Consider the following 16,685-nt stretch of genomic DNA (forward strand, 5'->3'; position numbering starts at 1 on the left):
TTCGGACTGCGTAGTCTTCGGTTGGGGTGCATCCGTTGATGCGGTAAGTTGTGTTTTGGATGTATGGGGTAAGTACCCACTTTCTTTGGTTAGGAATAGTTTTAGTTAGTCCCTTTTGGGTAATTTCTCACCCGTTGGTCGTTCCGAAGTAGATTGTAGAGTGGAAACAAATGTCGATTCTTCGGTTTTTGCTGAGTTGGTTTTGGTTGGTCGTTTCGCTGGTTGTGGTGGCCCGGGTTGTCAATTTGGTTGCTGACAACCTTCCGTTTCATGGGCCTCGTGCTCGGTCAGTTCTTGATGAGTTCTAGTAGTTTCCTTCACTGCTCCATTTCTTCACTCCCCAGCTCCGGCTGCTTGTGTCTGTGTCTGTGTTCCAGTCTGTGTTCTGCTGTTCGAGTCTGTGTCCTGCTTTCTGTGTTCTGCTAGTCTGCGTGCTGCTCCTTGCTGGTCTTTCCTTGTAAAAACTGGGGGATAGATATATTCCAAAAAAAGGCTCCGTTATCTCCCATCGAATCTCTTGGGCTCTGTTTGAACTGTACTGTCCACTGATTTTCAAATGTCTCCTTTGTCAGCAGTAACTCGATTAGGGTGTGAGAATGTGCTATCGCTGGTTTTGCATTGTTTTAGTATTGTCCAGTTTCTTGACCATGATTTCCATTGTGCTTGATTGGGTAATTCGATTATCTCTTAGAGGGTGAATAGTTCCCCCAGACAGTCTGGGGTCTTTAATACACGAATTTGGCCCCGCCTCCTGTATTTGGTAACTCTTTTTTTGTTGCAGCCAAAATGTTGTAGAATCTTAAAATTGATATGCTCCTTCCCATAGATGTTTAGGGGATCTCAAGCTTCTGTAATTTAGGTCCGTTTTGAATTCCCTTTCCTATGAGTCCAAACACTGGGGCGGGGGGGGGGGGTCTCCATGAATGAATCCCCTTTTATCCCCCGCAGGCTTCGTCTACCCCTTTAAACTCATTTTAAAAGCCCAGAAAGGGATTCTTCTCCTCTGCAGGGGAAAGGTACCTGGAATCTTTGCGAAATATTGGTAAATTCTACAGAGGCTCCAGCAGCATGACTAAGTTCTGCATAAAGTTCCCAAAGTAATTGAGTAGCCCGAGAAAGGCGCGCAGTTCTGAGACATTCCGGGGCCTGGGTGCCAGTCGAATTGCTTCTGTTTTGGACTCTGTTGGGCGGATTCCATCAGTGGCAATCCTTCTGCCCAAAAATTCAACCTCGGGTGCGAGAAACAGGCACTTGGATTTCTTGACTCGTAGGCCTACCCGATCCAACCGCTTTAGTACTTCCTCCAAATTACAGAGATGGGAGTCGGTGTCCCTGCCCGTGATAAGTATGTCGTCTTGAAATACAACCGTCCCCGGCATGGACTTGAGCAGACTCTCCATGTTGCGCTGGAATTTGGCAGCTGCTGACCTGATGCCGAATGGACATCGATTGTACATGAAAAGGCCTCGATGTCTGTTGATGGTGGTGAGTAGCTTGGATTCCTCGGTCAATTCTTGCGTCATATACGCAGATGCGAGGTCTAATTTTGAGAAAAGTTTACCTCCAGCCAATGTGGCAAATAAGTCCTCCGCTCTGGGCAGCGGGTACTGGTCCTGTTGGGAGACTCTGTTTATGGTAGATTTGTAGTCCCGTACGGATCCATCAGGCTTCATGGCTGGGACGATGGGACTTGCCCAGTCGCTAAATTCCACAGTTGATATAATGCCTTTCCGCAGAAGCCTGTCTAGTTCGTGTTCAATCTTTTCCCTCATCACATAGGGTACAGCTCTGGCCTTGTGATAGACCAGTCTAGCATCCTGTGTGATGTAGATTTTGACTTTGGCCCCTTTGAAAGTGCCCACACCTGGCTGAAAGAGATGTTCAAATCGCTTTATAACTGTTGAGCAGGAGGTCTGTTCCTCTAATGACATGGCATGGACATCATCCCATTTCCAGTTTAGTTTTGCCAGCCAGCTTCTCCCCAGCAGTGCTGGGGGGTCTCCGAGGACAATCCACAGGGGAAGTCGGTTCACTGTCCCTTTGTGTGTGACAGAGAGCATGGCGCTGCCGAGGACTGGTACGATTTTTTTGGTATAGGTCCTTGTGAGTTTTATTCTGTCTCTTTTATGCGGCCACAGTTGTTCAAATTGTTGAGCCCCCATGAGAGATTGACTCGCTCCCGTATCCAGCTCCATGTTGACAGATATCCCTTTGAGTAAGATCCTCATCATTATAGGAGGCGTCCTGTTGTAGGAGCAGTGGCCATTGATCGTGTTGATCCGATGTACACCGGTATCCCGGGTACTGTCCCTACCATCTTCTGGTCCGCTTTCCGACCCATCCGATTCGTATAGCAGCCGAGCTGCCGTTTTTTTGCACATGCGGGCCAAATGCCCTGTATATTCACAATTTCTGTCAACAGCCTGCTGAAATCGACATCCCCTTGATGAGTGCCCACCTCCACACCTCCAGCACAGACCTGTTCCATTGTTCAAAGAGTTCCCAAAGAATGAGCTGCGTCTGGCTGATCTCTCTTGAGCTTCTCTCAGTTTGTAGTTGATTGCTCGCATTGTGGGTTGATGAGGTGTGAACGGCCGTTCCTGTGGCCCTTGATGGCTTCTGCCTGCTGTCGAGAACATGTTCTCCCGGTTTTGTCTGTGTGTGGGGGTAGCAGCTTGTTTAGTGCTGTGAACTTCTTGTTCCAATATTTCGTTAGTTGTTGTACCTGCATTGTAAATCAACCTTGTTTCTTCTTCCCCTACCAAGAATGTCTGTGCAACCAGTGCTGCTGCCTCTAAGGTCAGGTTCTTGGTCTCTATGAGCTTTCGGAATATGCCTGCGTGGCCTATTCCTTCAATGAAAAAGTCTCTCAGCATTTCTCTCCTCAGTTCATCGGAGAACTCACATAAACTAGCCAACCTCCGAAGTTCCGTCATGAAGTCGGGTATGCTCTGGCCCACACAGCAACCTGTGTCTGGCCATGTGTATGCTGCTGGCTGGCTTCAGGTGGTCTCTTACCAGTGTGCTCAATTCTTCAAAAGACTTGCTTGCTGATTTCTCGGGTGCCAACAGATCCTTCATTAAAGCGTATGTTTTCGAGCCACAGCTGGTCAAGAGATGGGCTTTTCTCTTGTCTGCCTTATTGTCGCCTATCCAGTCTTTGGTTACAAAACTTTGCTGGAGCCTTTCTATAAAGTCCTCCCAATTGTCTCCCGCATTGTACTTTTCATCTGATCTGTTGTTCGCCATTCTGTGGATTCTGTAATCCCGTAACCCGTCACCACTGTAAAGTCCTGTTCCCTCAGTACAGATTCACACGCAGCATGTAGTGAAGTCAAGGTCACTCTGGACCTGCACCTTTAGTTCACAGCTCTGGAATGCTGCACTTGCCTGAGACCTGTGCTTATATACCTGTCTCTTGCAAGTGCAGTGGTGGTAAGGTATGCTGGTGGTTACAGGTCATCTCTTATTACAGTCATGTATAGCATGTTAGGATACAGTTATATATAATAATGTAAGATACATGACACCTGTGCGTGGATTTTTTTAATATGTGGTGGCCGTTGCACACCAGCCACCACATGGGTTTGACAGAGCTAGGTCTTGGTCCGGTGGGTTAACCAAGACGACTGGAGACCAGCTCTGCTGCACGGACCTAGTGCGCACTCGTATCGCAGTGTGGGCTGGCCCGTGTTGCCCCTGAGCCCTGGGCTCTTCTGGGCCCCAATCACTGACTGTAATTCGCGAAAGCTTTGGCCAATATACCCAATATTATGGTGCATTCAATTATCGACCTCACTGCCACACCACAACATACACTGCAGCAATAAAAAGCTACTCAGATGTTAGGAATAGCTTTATTTCTAGGATGTTAGTCCGAAACATTAAAGTAAGTACTTAAAAACCAATTTTAATGCAAATACATTATTTCTGCTCAATGGGGGGAAAATTGCCGTCAGAAGCTTCCTTCGGGCGAACGCCTCCGACCGCAAATTTTTTAACGGAAATACCTGGTGTTCCCGGAGGAACGTAGGATTTTGGTTGAAGGCCAGCGCATTGGTCTTCCCCGTACATATTCGTATCCTAGGATCACGTGGGCCTGGACCAACAATCACTATGTAGTATTCTCATTGATAAATTGATAATAATGGGAACTCTGTACGAGCTCCCATTACTAACAATGAGCATACTCCCCAAAAACAAGAGACACAACACAGTAAGTAAAAAAAGCCTCACATATTGAAAATTAATTGAAATTGAATGTAATTATATGTTTTAGGAAAAAAACTATTTCTTTGAAATTTATTTTAACGTGATTTAATAAGGTTAAAAATAAATGTAACTTAATGGACAGGGTTTTTAATATAAAAAATTAGTGATTAAATTTAATATTTCTATGTTTTAAAACTCTTACGCTGGTAAAAGTAGGCTAATAGTTTGAAGGACATTTGCTGGGCAAGAGTTGGGCAAATAACCCAAATCTCCATCCCATGGATGTCCTTCTTCCAGGGATGAGTGTGATCTGACAAAAGCCGGTTCTTGGCACATGTGCATTGCATGCTGAGAATTGACATTTTGTGAGGCCCCTATTTGGGTGTATGACCGGCAGTCCACAATTTTCTCCTAGGCTTATAGGGGCCGAAATTGCCCCTTTCCTTAAGGCCTGTTACCATAGCAAATCGGCGGCCATGCGGTGGAGTGGAGTAGCGGCGATTTTGGTGGAATGACCACTGCGAGCCCAATTGCCCTCCAGAGTTTTCCCGGCGGTGTCCCGATCCCCCCCACACCGCTCCGATGCTGCCGATCGGTGGTAGGCGCGTCATCACCGTGTGCACTGTCGATCTAAGCCCTCCCGACGGCGACATTCCCCTCGGAAAATCTTCGGCCCGCTCGGCAATGCCAAAACCTGTTTTTTTTCCCGGTGGTCCAGTGAGGCTGAGGCCCTTTTTTCAATGGCGGTGCAGCTTCCCTTAAAGGGGAAGGCGCACTGCTGCTGCCGCCATGTTGTTTTTGGAGGCCGACTGCCAGGTCGGGACGACAGTTATTGCCCCTGGGTTCGGCCGGGCCGCCAGCAGGCAGCCTGGTGCCCCCTCTTGGATGAGAGGCCGCTGGCCCGAACGAAACCCTCCCTGGTGGCCCAGTGGGCCCAAGTTTTATAATCGCGTGTGAAAGGGAGAGCCGTGGTGATACGGCGCCGTGATGACATCATCGCGGCGGTCACTGCGCTCCGCACCCAACTTCCGCCCCTCAGTTGCTGTCACTGCTGCGTATCCGCCCCTCAAGTGTAGTCACCGCCCCCATCATCATCGAGTTCCGGATCGGAGAGAAAAGAAAAACAAAGAGCTGAATGTCGCTCAAGGGGCGACCTGAACTGCAGCTGTGGTAAAAGCCAGCGAAACGGGGGGGCAATTTCTACCCCTTAGGATCTTACAGCACAGAAGGAGGCCATTTGGCCAGCATTCTGCTTTTGTATTAGAGTGCTGTAAAAAGTTACTCCAGTGTCATGCTACAGTATGGCTGCAGAATGGGGTTAACTGTACAATGACTTTGGGAGTTACAACAGCATAAGGTAGACAGAGAGAAACTATTTCCTTTGGTGGAGGGGAGTCCAGAACAAGGGGGCGTAACCTTCAGGGGTGATGTCGGGAAACATTTCTACACACAAACGGCAGTGGGAATCTGGAACTCTCTCCCCCAAAAAGCTGCTGAGGCTGGAGGGTCAATTGAAAATTCCAAAGCTGAGATGGATAGAATTTGGTTAGACTAAGGGTATTAAGGGTTATGGAACCAAGGCGGGTCGATAGATATGTTAAGATATGAATGTTAAGATATAGAACAGCCATGATCTAATTGAATCAGAGCCGAGGGGCTGAATGGCCTACTCCTGTTCCCCCGATGTTTCCCCACTCACTCCGGCCCCGACCTCCAGTCTCCCGAGGTCCCCTCCCCTCCCAAGTCCAACCCTCACAATCCCATGCTGCATCACATGATCACTCCATGACATAAGAAGATAAGAAATAGGAGCAGGAGTCGGCCATTTGGCCCATCGAGCCTGCTCCGCCATTCAATGAGATCATGGCTGACCTTCGACCTCAACTCCACTTTCGTGCACGATCCTCAAATCCCTTGATTCCCTCAAAAATCTATTGATCTCTGTCTTGAATATACTCTCGGGGGCCGAAATTGATGGACTCACCGCCCACTGCCACCGTCATTCCGCTTCGGGTTCCGCCCAGTGCCACTTTCGGATTGGCCTGGAGCGGGCGGGAAGGGAGAACCGCTGGGAAGCGGCCGCCGACGTCAGCGGACAGCCGAGTGATGGAAGTAGACTCCCGCCCACAGAGATGCTAGACTGGTACGGGCAGGAGTTGGCGGAAGTCGGCGGCAGAACAGGGGTGGACCACTGCGAGGAGGCTGGTCTGTCACCGACGGTAAGCAGGAAGATCGTTGAAAAAAGATTAGCGAACGTTTTTTATTTGTTTTGTTCCACGGCGACGTACCCCTGGATAGGGTCCGATAGTTTAAAAACATTTTTTGTTAATGATTTTTTTATTTTTAGGTCTTCGACCCTCCGTGGGCCCGACTCCATCCTCGGCGGCACTTGGGCGCCCAGAATGAGACCTCCCGCCCGCTGCCGCCCAGATTGGCGGTGTAAGTCCCTCATTTGCCGCCTGCCGACCTTCAAGGACCTTCTTCATGAATGTCCTGCCGAAAGTACCGTCAGGTACCTCGGTGGCCATCGGCGGCACTTTGGGCGGCACTTGGGCAGGCGGAGGCCTTGACCAAATTCGGCACCCAATGACTGAGCCTCCACAGCCTCTGGGGTAGAGAATTCCAACGATTCACCACCCTCTGGGTGAAGAAGTTTCTCCTCATCTCAGTCCTAAATGGCCGACCCCTTATTCTGAGACTGTGACCCCTGGTTCTAGACTCCTCAGCCAGAGGAAACATCCTCCCTGCATCTACCCTGTCAAGCCCTGTAAGAATTTTGGACGTTTCAATGAGATCACCTCTCATTCTTCTAAACTCTCGAAACTATAAGCCTAGTCTATCGACCCCAAGTCCGACCCCCCACGATGCCAAGCGTAAAGACCCCCAACCACTTGCCTGTGGGCCTTCGCGCTAGCACTTAGAGCGTTTACCTTGCTCTGCTTCCTCCAGTCCAATATTCAGAGCTCCTCGGACCACCCTGTTTGAGTGCAGCCCGAGCCCAGAATGGAGGGTGGCCCAGAAATGTTTCCCCAGCCAAGTTGGTTGTAAACACTTAATTTTATTTGAGGTATTTATTTTGAACGAATGAAGTTTGATCGTGAGCAAATTTGCCCAGATTTTGCAGTTGTAATGACGATGAAACTGTCAGCGATCGCCGTCATTATCCTGTGATACTGACAATAACTTCTGCCGTCCACAGATGTGCGGGTAAGCGCGGAAATCCATAAGTTTTTCTAAAAATTCGTTCATGGGATGAGGGCGTCACTGGCAAGGCCAGCATTTATTTCCCATCCCTAATTGCCCTTGAGAAGGTGGTGGTGAGCCGCCTTCTTGAATCGCTGCAGTCCGTGTGGTGAAGATACTCCCACAGTGCTGTTGGGGAGGGAGTTCCAGGATTTTGACCCAGCGACGATGAAGGAACGGCGACATATTTCCAAGTCAGGATGGTGTGTGACTTGGAGGTAGTAGTGTTCCCATGCGCCTGCTGCCCTTGTCCTTCGAGTTGGTGGAAGTCCGGGTTTGGGAGGTGCTGCCGAAGAACCCTTGACAAGTTGCAGCAGTGCATCTTGTAAATGGTACACACTGCAGCCACAGTTTATTTAATTCGTTCCTGGGATGTGGGCATCGCTGGCAAGGCCGGCATTTATTGCCCATCCCTAATTGCCCTTGCGAAGGTCGTGGTGAGCCGTCATTTCAGAGGGCAGTTAAGAGTCAACCACATTGCTGTGGGTCTGGAGTCACATGGGCCAGACCAGGTAAGGACGGCAGATTTCCTTCCCTAAAGGGCATCAGTGAACGAGATGGGTTTTTCCAACAATCCGATAATTTCATGGTGACCATTACTGATACTAGCTTTTTATTCCAGATTTATTTAATTATTTGAATTTAAATACCCCAGGTGGCGCGGTGGGATTTGATCTCACGTGTCCTGATCATTAGTCCAGGCCTCTGGATTACTAATCCAGTGACATAACCACTGTGCTACCAGACCCCCCAAACCCCCCAAACAGTTAAGCCTTGTTAAATGAGGTGTAACTGGGTTTTTAACATCACACTAAGTCGTAATTACTGCTGAATAACCTCTCTGACATTGAAAAACTAATTTTATATTTGTGGAATGGCAAATTTCTCCATTATGATTAAAAGTCCATGCGTTTTAGAAATGATTGTGGAGGAATCAGTGAATGAACACACAATGGGCTGGCATAACATTTCCCTATCTGCTATTTTAGCAAACCCATTTAAACAACTATTACTACTTGTATATTTATATAGCATAGTAAAACATCCCAAGGCGCTTCACAGGAGTATTATGAGACAAAAAAATTATAATAAAAAATAATTTACTTTTTAAAAAAAATTTTGTTTATGATATCTCAGCTTCTAACTTAATCCTATGTGTTTGTCATCATTTTTATGCTGCTGTCTATAACATTTATAAAACTGAAGTGTTTTTTTACTTCCTGGTTTGCCGCCTGTGAGAATTCTTCAATGTGATTGGCTGCTTAGCCTGCATGATGACATCACTGTTGCTGGGTGCTGGAGATCGCATATAGATGGCGCCAGAGTAAAATTAATGTTGGAAGAGTTGAAATTAACGCCACGGAGATGGCTAGAACTTTGTGGGCAGCTTTCCTCGAGGACAGTGGTGAGCGCTATCACTTTGCCGCTGACAACAACAGCAACAAAAGCTTTTATTTGTATCGCACCTTTAATGTAGTAAAACATCCATAGGCGCTTCACAGCAGCATTATAAGACAAAACAGATAAATGTCAAATTTAAATGGAAGAGTGCAAAGTGCTGCAGTACAGAGGGACCTGGGGGTCCTTGTGCATGAAACACAAAAGGTTAGCATGCAGGTACAGCAAGTAATCAGGAAGGCAAATGGAATGTTGGCCTTTATTGCAAGGGGGATAGAGTATAAAAGCAGAGGAGTCCTGCTACAACTGTACAGAGTATTGGTGAGGCCACACCTAGAGTACTGCGTACAGTTTTGGTCTCTATATTTAAGGAAGGATATACTTGCATTGGAGGGAGTTCAGAGAAGGCTCACGAGGTTGATTCTGGAGATAAGGGGGTTGACTTATAAGAACATAAGAAGGGCAGGAAAGTGGAGCTGAGTCCATGAGCAGATCAACCATGAAGGCAAATGCTTGTCGCCATGGATACGTCCTTACTATACAGTATAAATGCACACGAGGCCCATGCTTGAGAGAAGGTCAGTCCGTGACTTGTCCTTTATTCCTTAGAACTCAAGTGATGGAAGTGGGTGGAGCTTCCCCTTTTATACCTGAAGGTCCAGGTTAGGAGTGTCTCCCACAAGTTCACCACCTAGTGGTCATTGTTCTCACAGTGTCCAACTTAGGTCAGATTATACATGGGTTACAATGCTGGTTGAATACACGACATCATTGAATGGCGGAGCAGGCTCGAGGGGCCCTATGGCCTATTCCTGCTCCTATTTCTTATGTTCTTAAATAAGAAGAAATTACAGCAGATGACTGAAAGCTTGGTCAAAGAGGTAGGTTTTAAGGAGCTTCTTAAAGGAGGAAAGAGAGGTAGAGAGGCAGAGAGGTTTAGGGTGGGAGTTCCAGAGCTTGGGGCCCAGGCAACAGAAGGCACCGATGCTTGAGCAGTTATAATTAGGGATGCTAAAGAGATCAGAATTTGAGGAGCGCAAAATCCAGGTCATAATCTTGCCATCATAATTTGCACAAATAAATCGACCAGTTCACACTCGCTCTATGTTTTTCCTTTGCCAAGTGTCTCAGGACGCTTTCTACTCTGTCCTACTTAAAGGTAATCTGCTGTACAGGCTTGTTTGACAGATACTCACTTTTAAAGCAGCACTAATAAAAATGTGATTTATTGAATCATAATTTTTTTTAATTAATTTTTTTCTGCATTGCAATAACCCTTTAGCAAGTACTGTTTTTTTTTTGTGTAATAACCTTACATTTTACATTTAAAAAGAAAAGATTCCAGCCAGTAATATACAGTCATGTGCAGCGCTATTTGGTACCAGGAGTTTTGTGAGAGTCTCTGCCAGTGAGGAAGAAAAAAAATAAACCCAAACGATTGTCAATTGTGGCGAGCGCTCAGACCACCGAGGCCACCGAGGTCACGGAGGTGATTTTGCCGCTGTCGTCCGCCCAGGGTTGGAGGTTCTGCAGGGCGTAGAGTGAGGCATTGTGCACGCACAGAGGGTCCTGCTGAATGGGGTGAGTCAGCGATTTCTGGAAGGCCTCCTGCTGAAGCTGGATCATCAGTCGGTTGGCCTGCTGCCGCTCGGCCTCTCGCTCCTCTGCCGTCTGTCTCCTGGGTTAATGAACAAAAACACACACACATGGAAAACTGGGCATTCAGGGAGGGAAGTCCTTACATAAGAACATAGCGCTCCACCCAGTGGACTACTGTGGTAGTGCAACTGCAGCTGTAAATAACTAAGCACATGGGGTGCAGTGTAGAATGTTCAAAAGGGAGTTAGATGTGGCCCTTATGGCTAAAGGGATCAAGGAGTATGGAGAGAAAGCAGGAATGGAGTACAGAAGTTGCATGATCAGCCATGATCATATTGAATGGCGGTGCAGGCTCGAAGGGCTGAATGGCCTACTCCTGCACCTATTTTCTATGTTTCTATGTTTCAGTGTAAGGGGTCTCGCAGTTGTGTGGGGCGGACTGGTTGGGCCGGGCGCTCTTTACCTTTCCGCCATTGTTCATTGTTCATAGGTTTATATGTAACCTTCAGGGCTGCTGACCGAGGGCCGTGCGGCTCTTTGTCGGCCGGCGCGGACACGATGGACTGAAATAGCCTCCTTCTGTGCTGTAAATTTCTGTTTCTTTCTATAAGAACATAAGAAATAGGAGGAGGAGTAGGCCATACGGCCCCTCGAGCCTGCTCCGCCATTTAATATGATCATGGCTGATCCAATCATGGACTCAGCTCCACTTCCCTGCCTGCTCCCCATAACCCTTATTCCCTTATCGTTTAAGAAACTGTCTATTTCTGTCTTAAATTTATTCAATGTCCCAGCTTCCACAGCTCTCTGAGGCAGAAAATTCCACAGATTTACAACCCTCTGAGAGAAGAAATTCCTCCTCATCTCAGTTTTAAATGAGCGGCCCCTTATTCTAAGATCATGCCCACTAGTTCTAGTCTCCCCTATGCAATAAAAGTCACATAAAATCAGAGAAATTTACAGCATGGAAGGAGGCCATTTCGGCCCGTCGTGTCTGCGCTGTCCGACAAAGAGCTATCCAGCCCAATCCCACTTTCCAGCTCTTGGTCCGTAGCCCTGTAGGTTACGGCACTTCAAGTGCATATCGAGGAACTATTTAAGTGTGGTGAGGGTTTCTGCCTCTACTACCCTTTCAGGCAGTGAGTTCCAGACCTCCACCACCCTCTGGGTAAAGAAATTTCCCCTCCTATCTCCTCTAAACCTCCCCCCCAATTACTTTAAATCCATGCCCCCTAGTTGTTGACCACTCTGCCAAGGGAAACAGGTCCTTCCTATCCACTCTATCCAGGCCCCTCATAATTTTATACACCTCAATCAGGTCTCCGCTCAGCCTCCTCTGTTCCAAAGAAAACAGACTCAGCATCTCCAATCTTTTCTCATAGTCAAAATTCTCCAGTCCAGGCAACATTCTTTGTTAATCTCCTCTGCACCCTTTCCAGTGTAATTACATCTTTCCTGTAATGTGGTGACCAGAACTGCACGCAGTACTCCAGCTGCTGGAGTCACATGATGTATTGGAGCCATCTTGTAGTCTGTGTGTTTATGAGTTCTTAAGAAGATATCACAATAAGAACATAAGATATAGAAGCAGGAGTCGGGCTTGTGGCCCCTCGAGCCTGCTCCACCATTCATTAAGATCATGGCTGATCTGATCTTGGTCTCAACTCCACTTCCCTGCCCGCTCCCCATAACCCTTGACTCCCTTATCGCTCAAACATCTGTCCATCTCTACCTTGAATATATTCAATGACCCAGCCTCCACAGCTCTCTGGGGCAGAGAATTCCATAGATTTACAACCCTCTGAGAGAAGAAATTCCTCCTCATCTCCGTCTTAAATGGGCGACCCCTTATTCTGAAACTATGCCCCCTAGTTCTCGATTCCCCCATGAGGGAAAACATCCTCTCTGCATCTACCCTGTCGAGCCCCCTCAGAATCTTATATGTTTCAATAAGATCACCTCTTATTCTTCTAAATTCCAATGAGTTTAGGCCCAAGCTGCTCAACCTTTCTTCATAAGACAACCCCTTCATCTCAGGAATCAACCTAGTGAACCTTCTCTGAACTGCCTCCAATCCTAGTTTATCCCCCCTTAAATAAGGAGACCAAAAATGTATGCAGTGTTCCAGGTGTGATCTCGTTCCCTTCCCCCTACAATCGACAGGCTTTTAAAGTCCCAGCTTCGTGTCATCGCATCGCTACTTCTCAATTTACCTCATCTTATTTTTGTACTAAGTGTGTCCATCCTGACATAGAATCATAGAACGGTTACAGAAGGAGGCCATTCGGCCCATCGAGCCCATGCCGGTTCTCAGCTGGGTCACACTCCCCCCCGTCCTTTCCCCGGAGCCCTGCAATTTTTTTCCTTCAGGTAATTATCCCATTTTGAAAGCCACGATTGAGTCTGCCTCCACCACCCTCTCAGGCAGGGAATTCCAGATCCTAACCACTCGCTGCGTAAAGAAGCCTTTCCTCATGTCGCCTTTGGTTCTTTTGCCAATCACGTTAAATCTGTGTCCTCTGGTTCCCGACCCTTCCGCCAATGGGAACAGATTCTCTCTATCTACTCTGTCCAGACCCCTCATGATTTTAAACACCTCGATCAAATCTCCTCTCGACCTTCTCTGCTCCAAGGAGAACAACCCCGGCTTCTCCCGTCTATCCACGTAACTGAAGTCTCTCATCCCTGGAACCTTTCTTGTAAATCTTTTCTGCACCCTCTCTAAGGCCTTCACATCCTTCCTAAAGTGCGGTGCCCAGAATTGAACACAATACTCCAGTTGATGCCGAACCAGTGATTTCTGTCTATTAGTCCCTGTATGTGAGTGCGTGGCCTGACATCGGAGGGCTGGAGGAGTGTGGGGGTGGAGTGGGTCTCGTGGGGAGGAATCGGAACGCCTGGGGAGAGTAGAATTGGAGGCTTGAGTGGGGGATCGGCGACCTCGTGTGGGGGAGGCGGGGGTGCTCTCCGATCCTGGGGTGTGTGGGTTAGGTAGGGGCCCTGGCAGGTTTCATGAGGCCTGAAAAACCCGACCAGCTAAAGTGAAATTCAAAATCGAGGTTAAATCAGAGGCTTCCAGCCTCAATATAGTATTTAAATGGGTGACCCGCCATCTTTTAAAACATCTATTCGTTCACGGGACGTGGGCGTCGCTGGCAAGGCCGGCATTTATTGCCCATCCCTAATTGCCCCTTGAGAAGGTGGTGGTGAGCCTTCTTGAACCTCTGCAGTCCGTGTGGTGAAGCTACTCTCACAGTGCTGACTTTGTCGTAGCGGTTTTGTACAATTGGGTGGCTCGCTGGGCCAATTCAGAGGGCAGTTAAGGGTCAACCACATTGCTGTGGGATCTGGAGTCGCCCACAGATTGGGTGACCGCTTTGCGGAGCACCTCCGCTCAGTCCGCAAGTATGACCCTGAACTTCCAGTCGCCTGTCACTTTAATTCTCCACTGCATTCCCACTCTGATCTCTCTGCCTTCAGCCTCCTACACTGTTCAAACAGAGCTCAACGCAAGCTCGAGGAACAGCACCTCATCTTTCGTTTAGGCACTTTACAGTCTTCTGGACTCAACATCGAGTTCAACAATTTCAGAGTGTAACTGCTGCCAATCTTTGGCTCCATGTCTCTGCCAGCGCTCCCCCCCACCCCTCTTTCGTTCTTTCTTTTTTTCTCCTTGTCTCTAATGGCAGTCGGTCATTATCCTGCCATTCACACCCTATCTTGACTAAAGCTTTTCCAACACCTGGCATTACCATTTGAATTTAGGCCATCATCCCTTTTGTTTGGGGGTAGTGTGTTGACATGGATTGAGAACTGGTTGTCAGACAGGAAGCAAAGAGTAGGAGTAAATGGGTACTTTTCAGAATGGCAGGCAGTGACTAGTGGGGTACCGCAAGGTTCTGTGCTGGGGCCCCAGCTGTTTACATTGTACATTAATGATTTAGACCAGGGGATTAAATGTAGTATCTCCAAATTTGCAGATGACACTAAGTTGGGTGGCAGTGTGAGCTGCGAGGAGGATGCTATGAGGCTGCAGAGTGACTTGGATAGGTTAGGTGAGTGGGCAAATGCATGGCAGATGAAGTATAATGTGGATAAATGTGAGGTTATCCACTTTGGTGGTAAAAACAGAGAGACAGACTATTATCTGAATGGTGACAGATTAGGAAAAGGGGAGGTGCAACGAGACCTGGGTGTCATGGTACATCAGTCATTGAAGGTTGGCATGCAGGTACAGCAGGCGGTTAAGAAAGCAAATGGCATGTTGGCCTTCATAGCGAGGGGATTTGAGTACAGGTGTTACTACAGTTGTACAGGGCCTTGGTGAGACCACACCTGGAGTATTGTGTACAGTTTTGGTCTCCTAACTTGAGGACGGACATTCTTGCTATTGAGGGAGTGCAGCGAAGGTTCACCAGACTGATTCCCGGGATGGCGGGACTGACATATCAAGAAAGACTGGATCAACTGGGCTTGTATTCACTGGAGTTCAGAAGAATGAGAGGGGATCTCATCGAAACATTTAAAATTCTGACGGGTTTAGACAGGTTAGATGCAGCAAGAATGTTCCCAATGTTGGGGAAGTCCAGAACCAGGGGTCACAGTCTAAGGATAAGGGGTAAGCCATTTAGGACCGAGATGAGAAGAAACTTCTTCACCCAGAGAGTGGTGAACCTGTGGAATTCTCTACCACAGAAAGTTGTTGAGACCAATTCACTGAATATATTCAAAAAGGAGTTAGATGTAGTCCTTACTATTAGAGGGATCAAGGGGTATGGCGAGAAAGCAGGAATGGGGTACTGAAGTTGCATTGTCAGCCATGAACTCATTGAATGGCCGTGCAGGCTCGAAGGGCCGAATGGCCTACTCCTGCACCTATTTTCTATGTTTCTATTTTTCTATGTCTCTCTAATCTCTCCTGCCTTCCATCCTAACACAGACCTTCCCTTTTGTTCTTTCTTCCCCTCCCCCTTTCAGTGCTTGTTAAGAATCTGTCCTTTCTGAACACTCTCCAGTTCTGACGAAGGGTCTTCAACCCGAAACGTTAACTCTGCTTCCTCTTCACAGATGCTGCCTGACCCGCTGAGATTTCCAGCATTTTCTGTTTTTATTCTGGAGTCACATACAGGCCAGACCGGATAAAGATGACAGATTTCCTTGCTTAAAGGAAATTTATGAACCAGGTGGGTTTCTACGACAATCCGGTAGTTTCATGATCATCGTTATTGCCACTAGCTTTTTCCCCCCAGATTTTATGTAGTTAATTGAATTTAAATTCTCCAGCTGCCTGCTGGAACTCATGTTCCATGAACTCATGTCTCCGGATCATTGGTCCAGGCTCTGGATTACTGTACGACCGTACCCTGTACTGCCTCCATTAAAATCAGAAGTGGGCGGGTTGGAGGCGAGTTGTGGTTGGGATTCAGATTATAAACACTTTAACAACCCTCATGCCCCCAACCCACCCAATTTTTGAGGTTAAAATTCCTCCCTGTGTATCAGTGTACATGCGTGTGTGTGTGTGTGTGAGTGTGAGTGTGTGTGTATCAGTGTGTGAATGTGTGTATCAGTGTGTGTGTGCGTATATTAGTGTGTGTGAGTTTGTGTGTGTGTATATTAGTGTGTGTGAGTTTGTGTGTGTGTGTGTGTGTGTATATCAATGTGTGTGTGTGTGTGTGTATCTGTGTGTGTGTGTATATTAGTGTGTGTTTGTGTGTGTGTGTTTGTGTATGTGTCTGTATCAGTGTGCGTGTGTGTGTGAGTGTGTGTGTGTTTCTGTATGTGTATGTATCAGTGTGTGTGTATGTGTGTGTGTGTGTGTGTGAGTCTGTGTGTGTGTGTGTGTCAATGTGTGTGTGTGTGTATCAGTGTCCCTATGCGAGTTTTTATAGCCGTCTCTGTATATGAGTCAGAAAATTTTAAAACTGAGATTGATATATTTTTGTTCGGCAAGGGTATTAAGGGAAATGGAACCAAGGCGAGTAGATGGAGTTAAGATACAGATCATCCATGATTGAATACAATGGTGGAACAGGTTCAAGAAGCCTCTGTGGCTCAGCGGCAACACTCTCACTCTGAATCAGAAGGTCATGCGTTCAACTCCCTCCAGAGAATTGAGTACCACAATCCTGGCTGGCACTCCAGTGTAGTGTTGAGGGAGTGCTGCACTGCCAGAGGTACCATTTTTCGGATGAGACATTAAACCGAGGCCCCGTCTGCTCATTAAGGTATTT

The 16,685-nt window shown here is 47.5% G+C and overlaps 1 protein-coding gene across 1 annotated transcript in view; it reads right to left on the reverse strand.

Annotated features, from left to right (window-relative positions):
• Window positions 1-10,311: 10,311 nt before the first annotated feature.
• tlx2 (T cell leukemia homeobox 2) overlaps window positions 10,312-16,685 on the reverse strand; it is a 95,441-nt gene continuing 89,067 nt past the window's right edge. Inside the window, exon 3 of the mRNA XM_070861093.1 lies at window positions 10,312-10,531. Within this exon, the coding sequence (XP_070717194.1) occupies window positions 10,312-10,531 (220 nt within the window). The remainder of the gene's footprint in view (window positions 10,532-16,685) is intronic.

This window comes from Pristiophorus japonicus, chromosome 2 (assembly GCF_044704955.1).
Source record: "Pristiophorus japonicus isolate sPriJap1 chromosome 2, sPriJap1.hap1, whole genome shotgun sequence".
Classification (NCBI taxonomy): Eukaryota; Metazoa; Chordata; class Chondrichthyes; family Pristiophoridae; genus Pristiophorus; species Pristiophorus japonicus.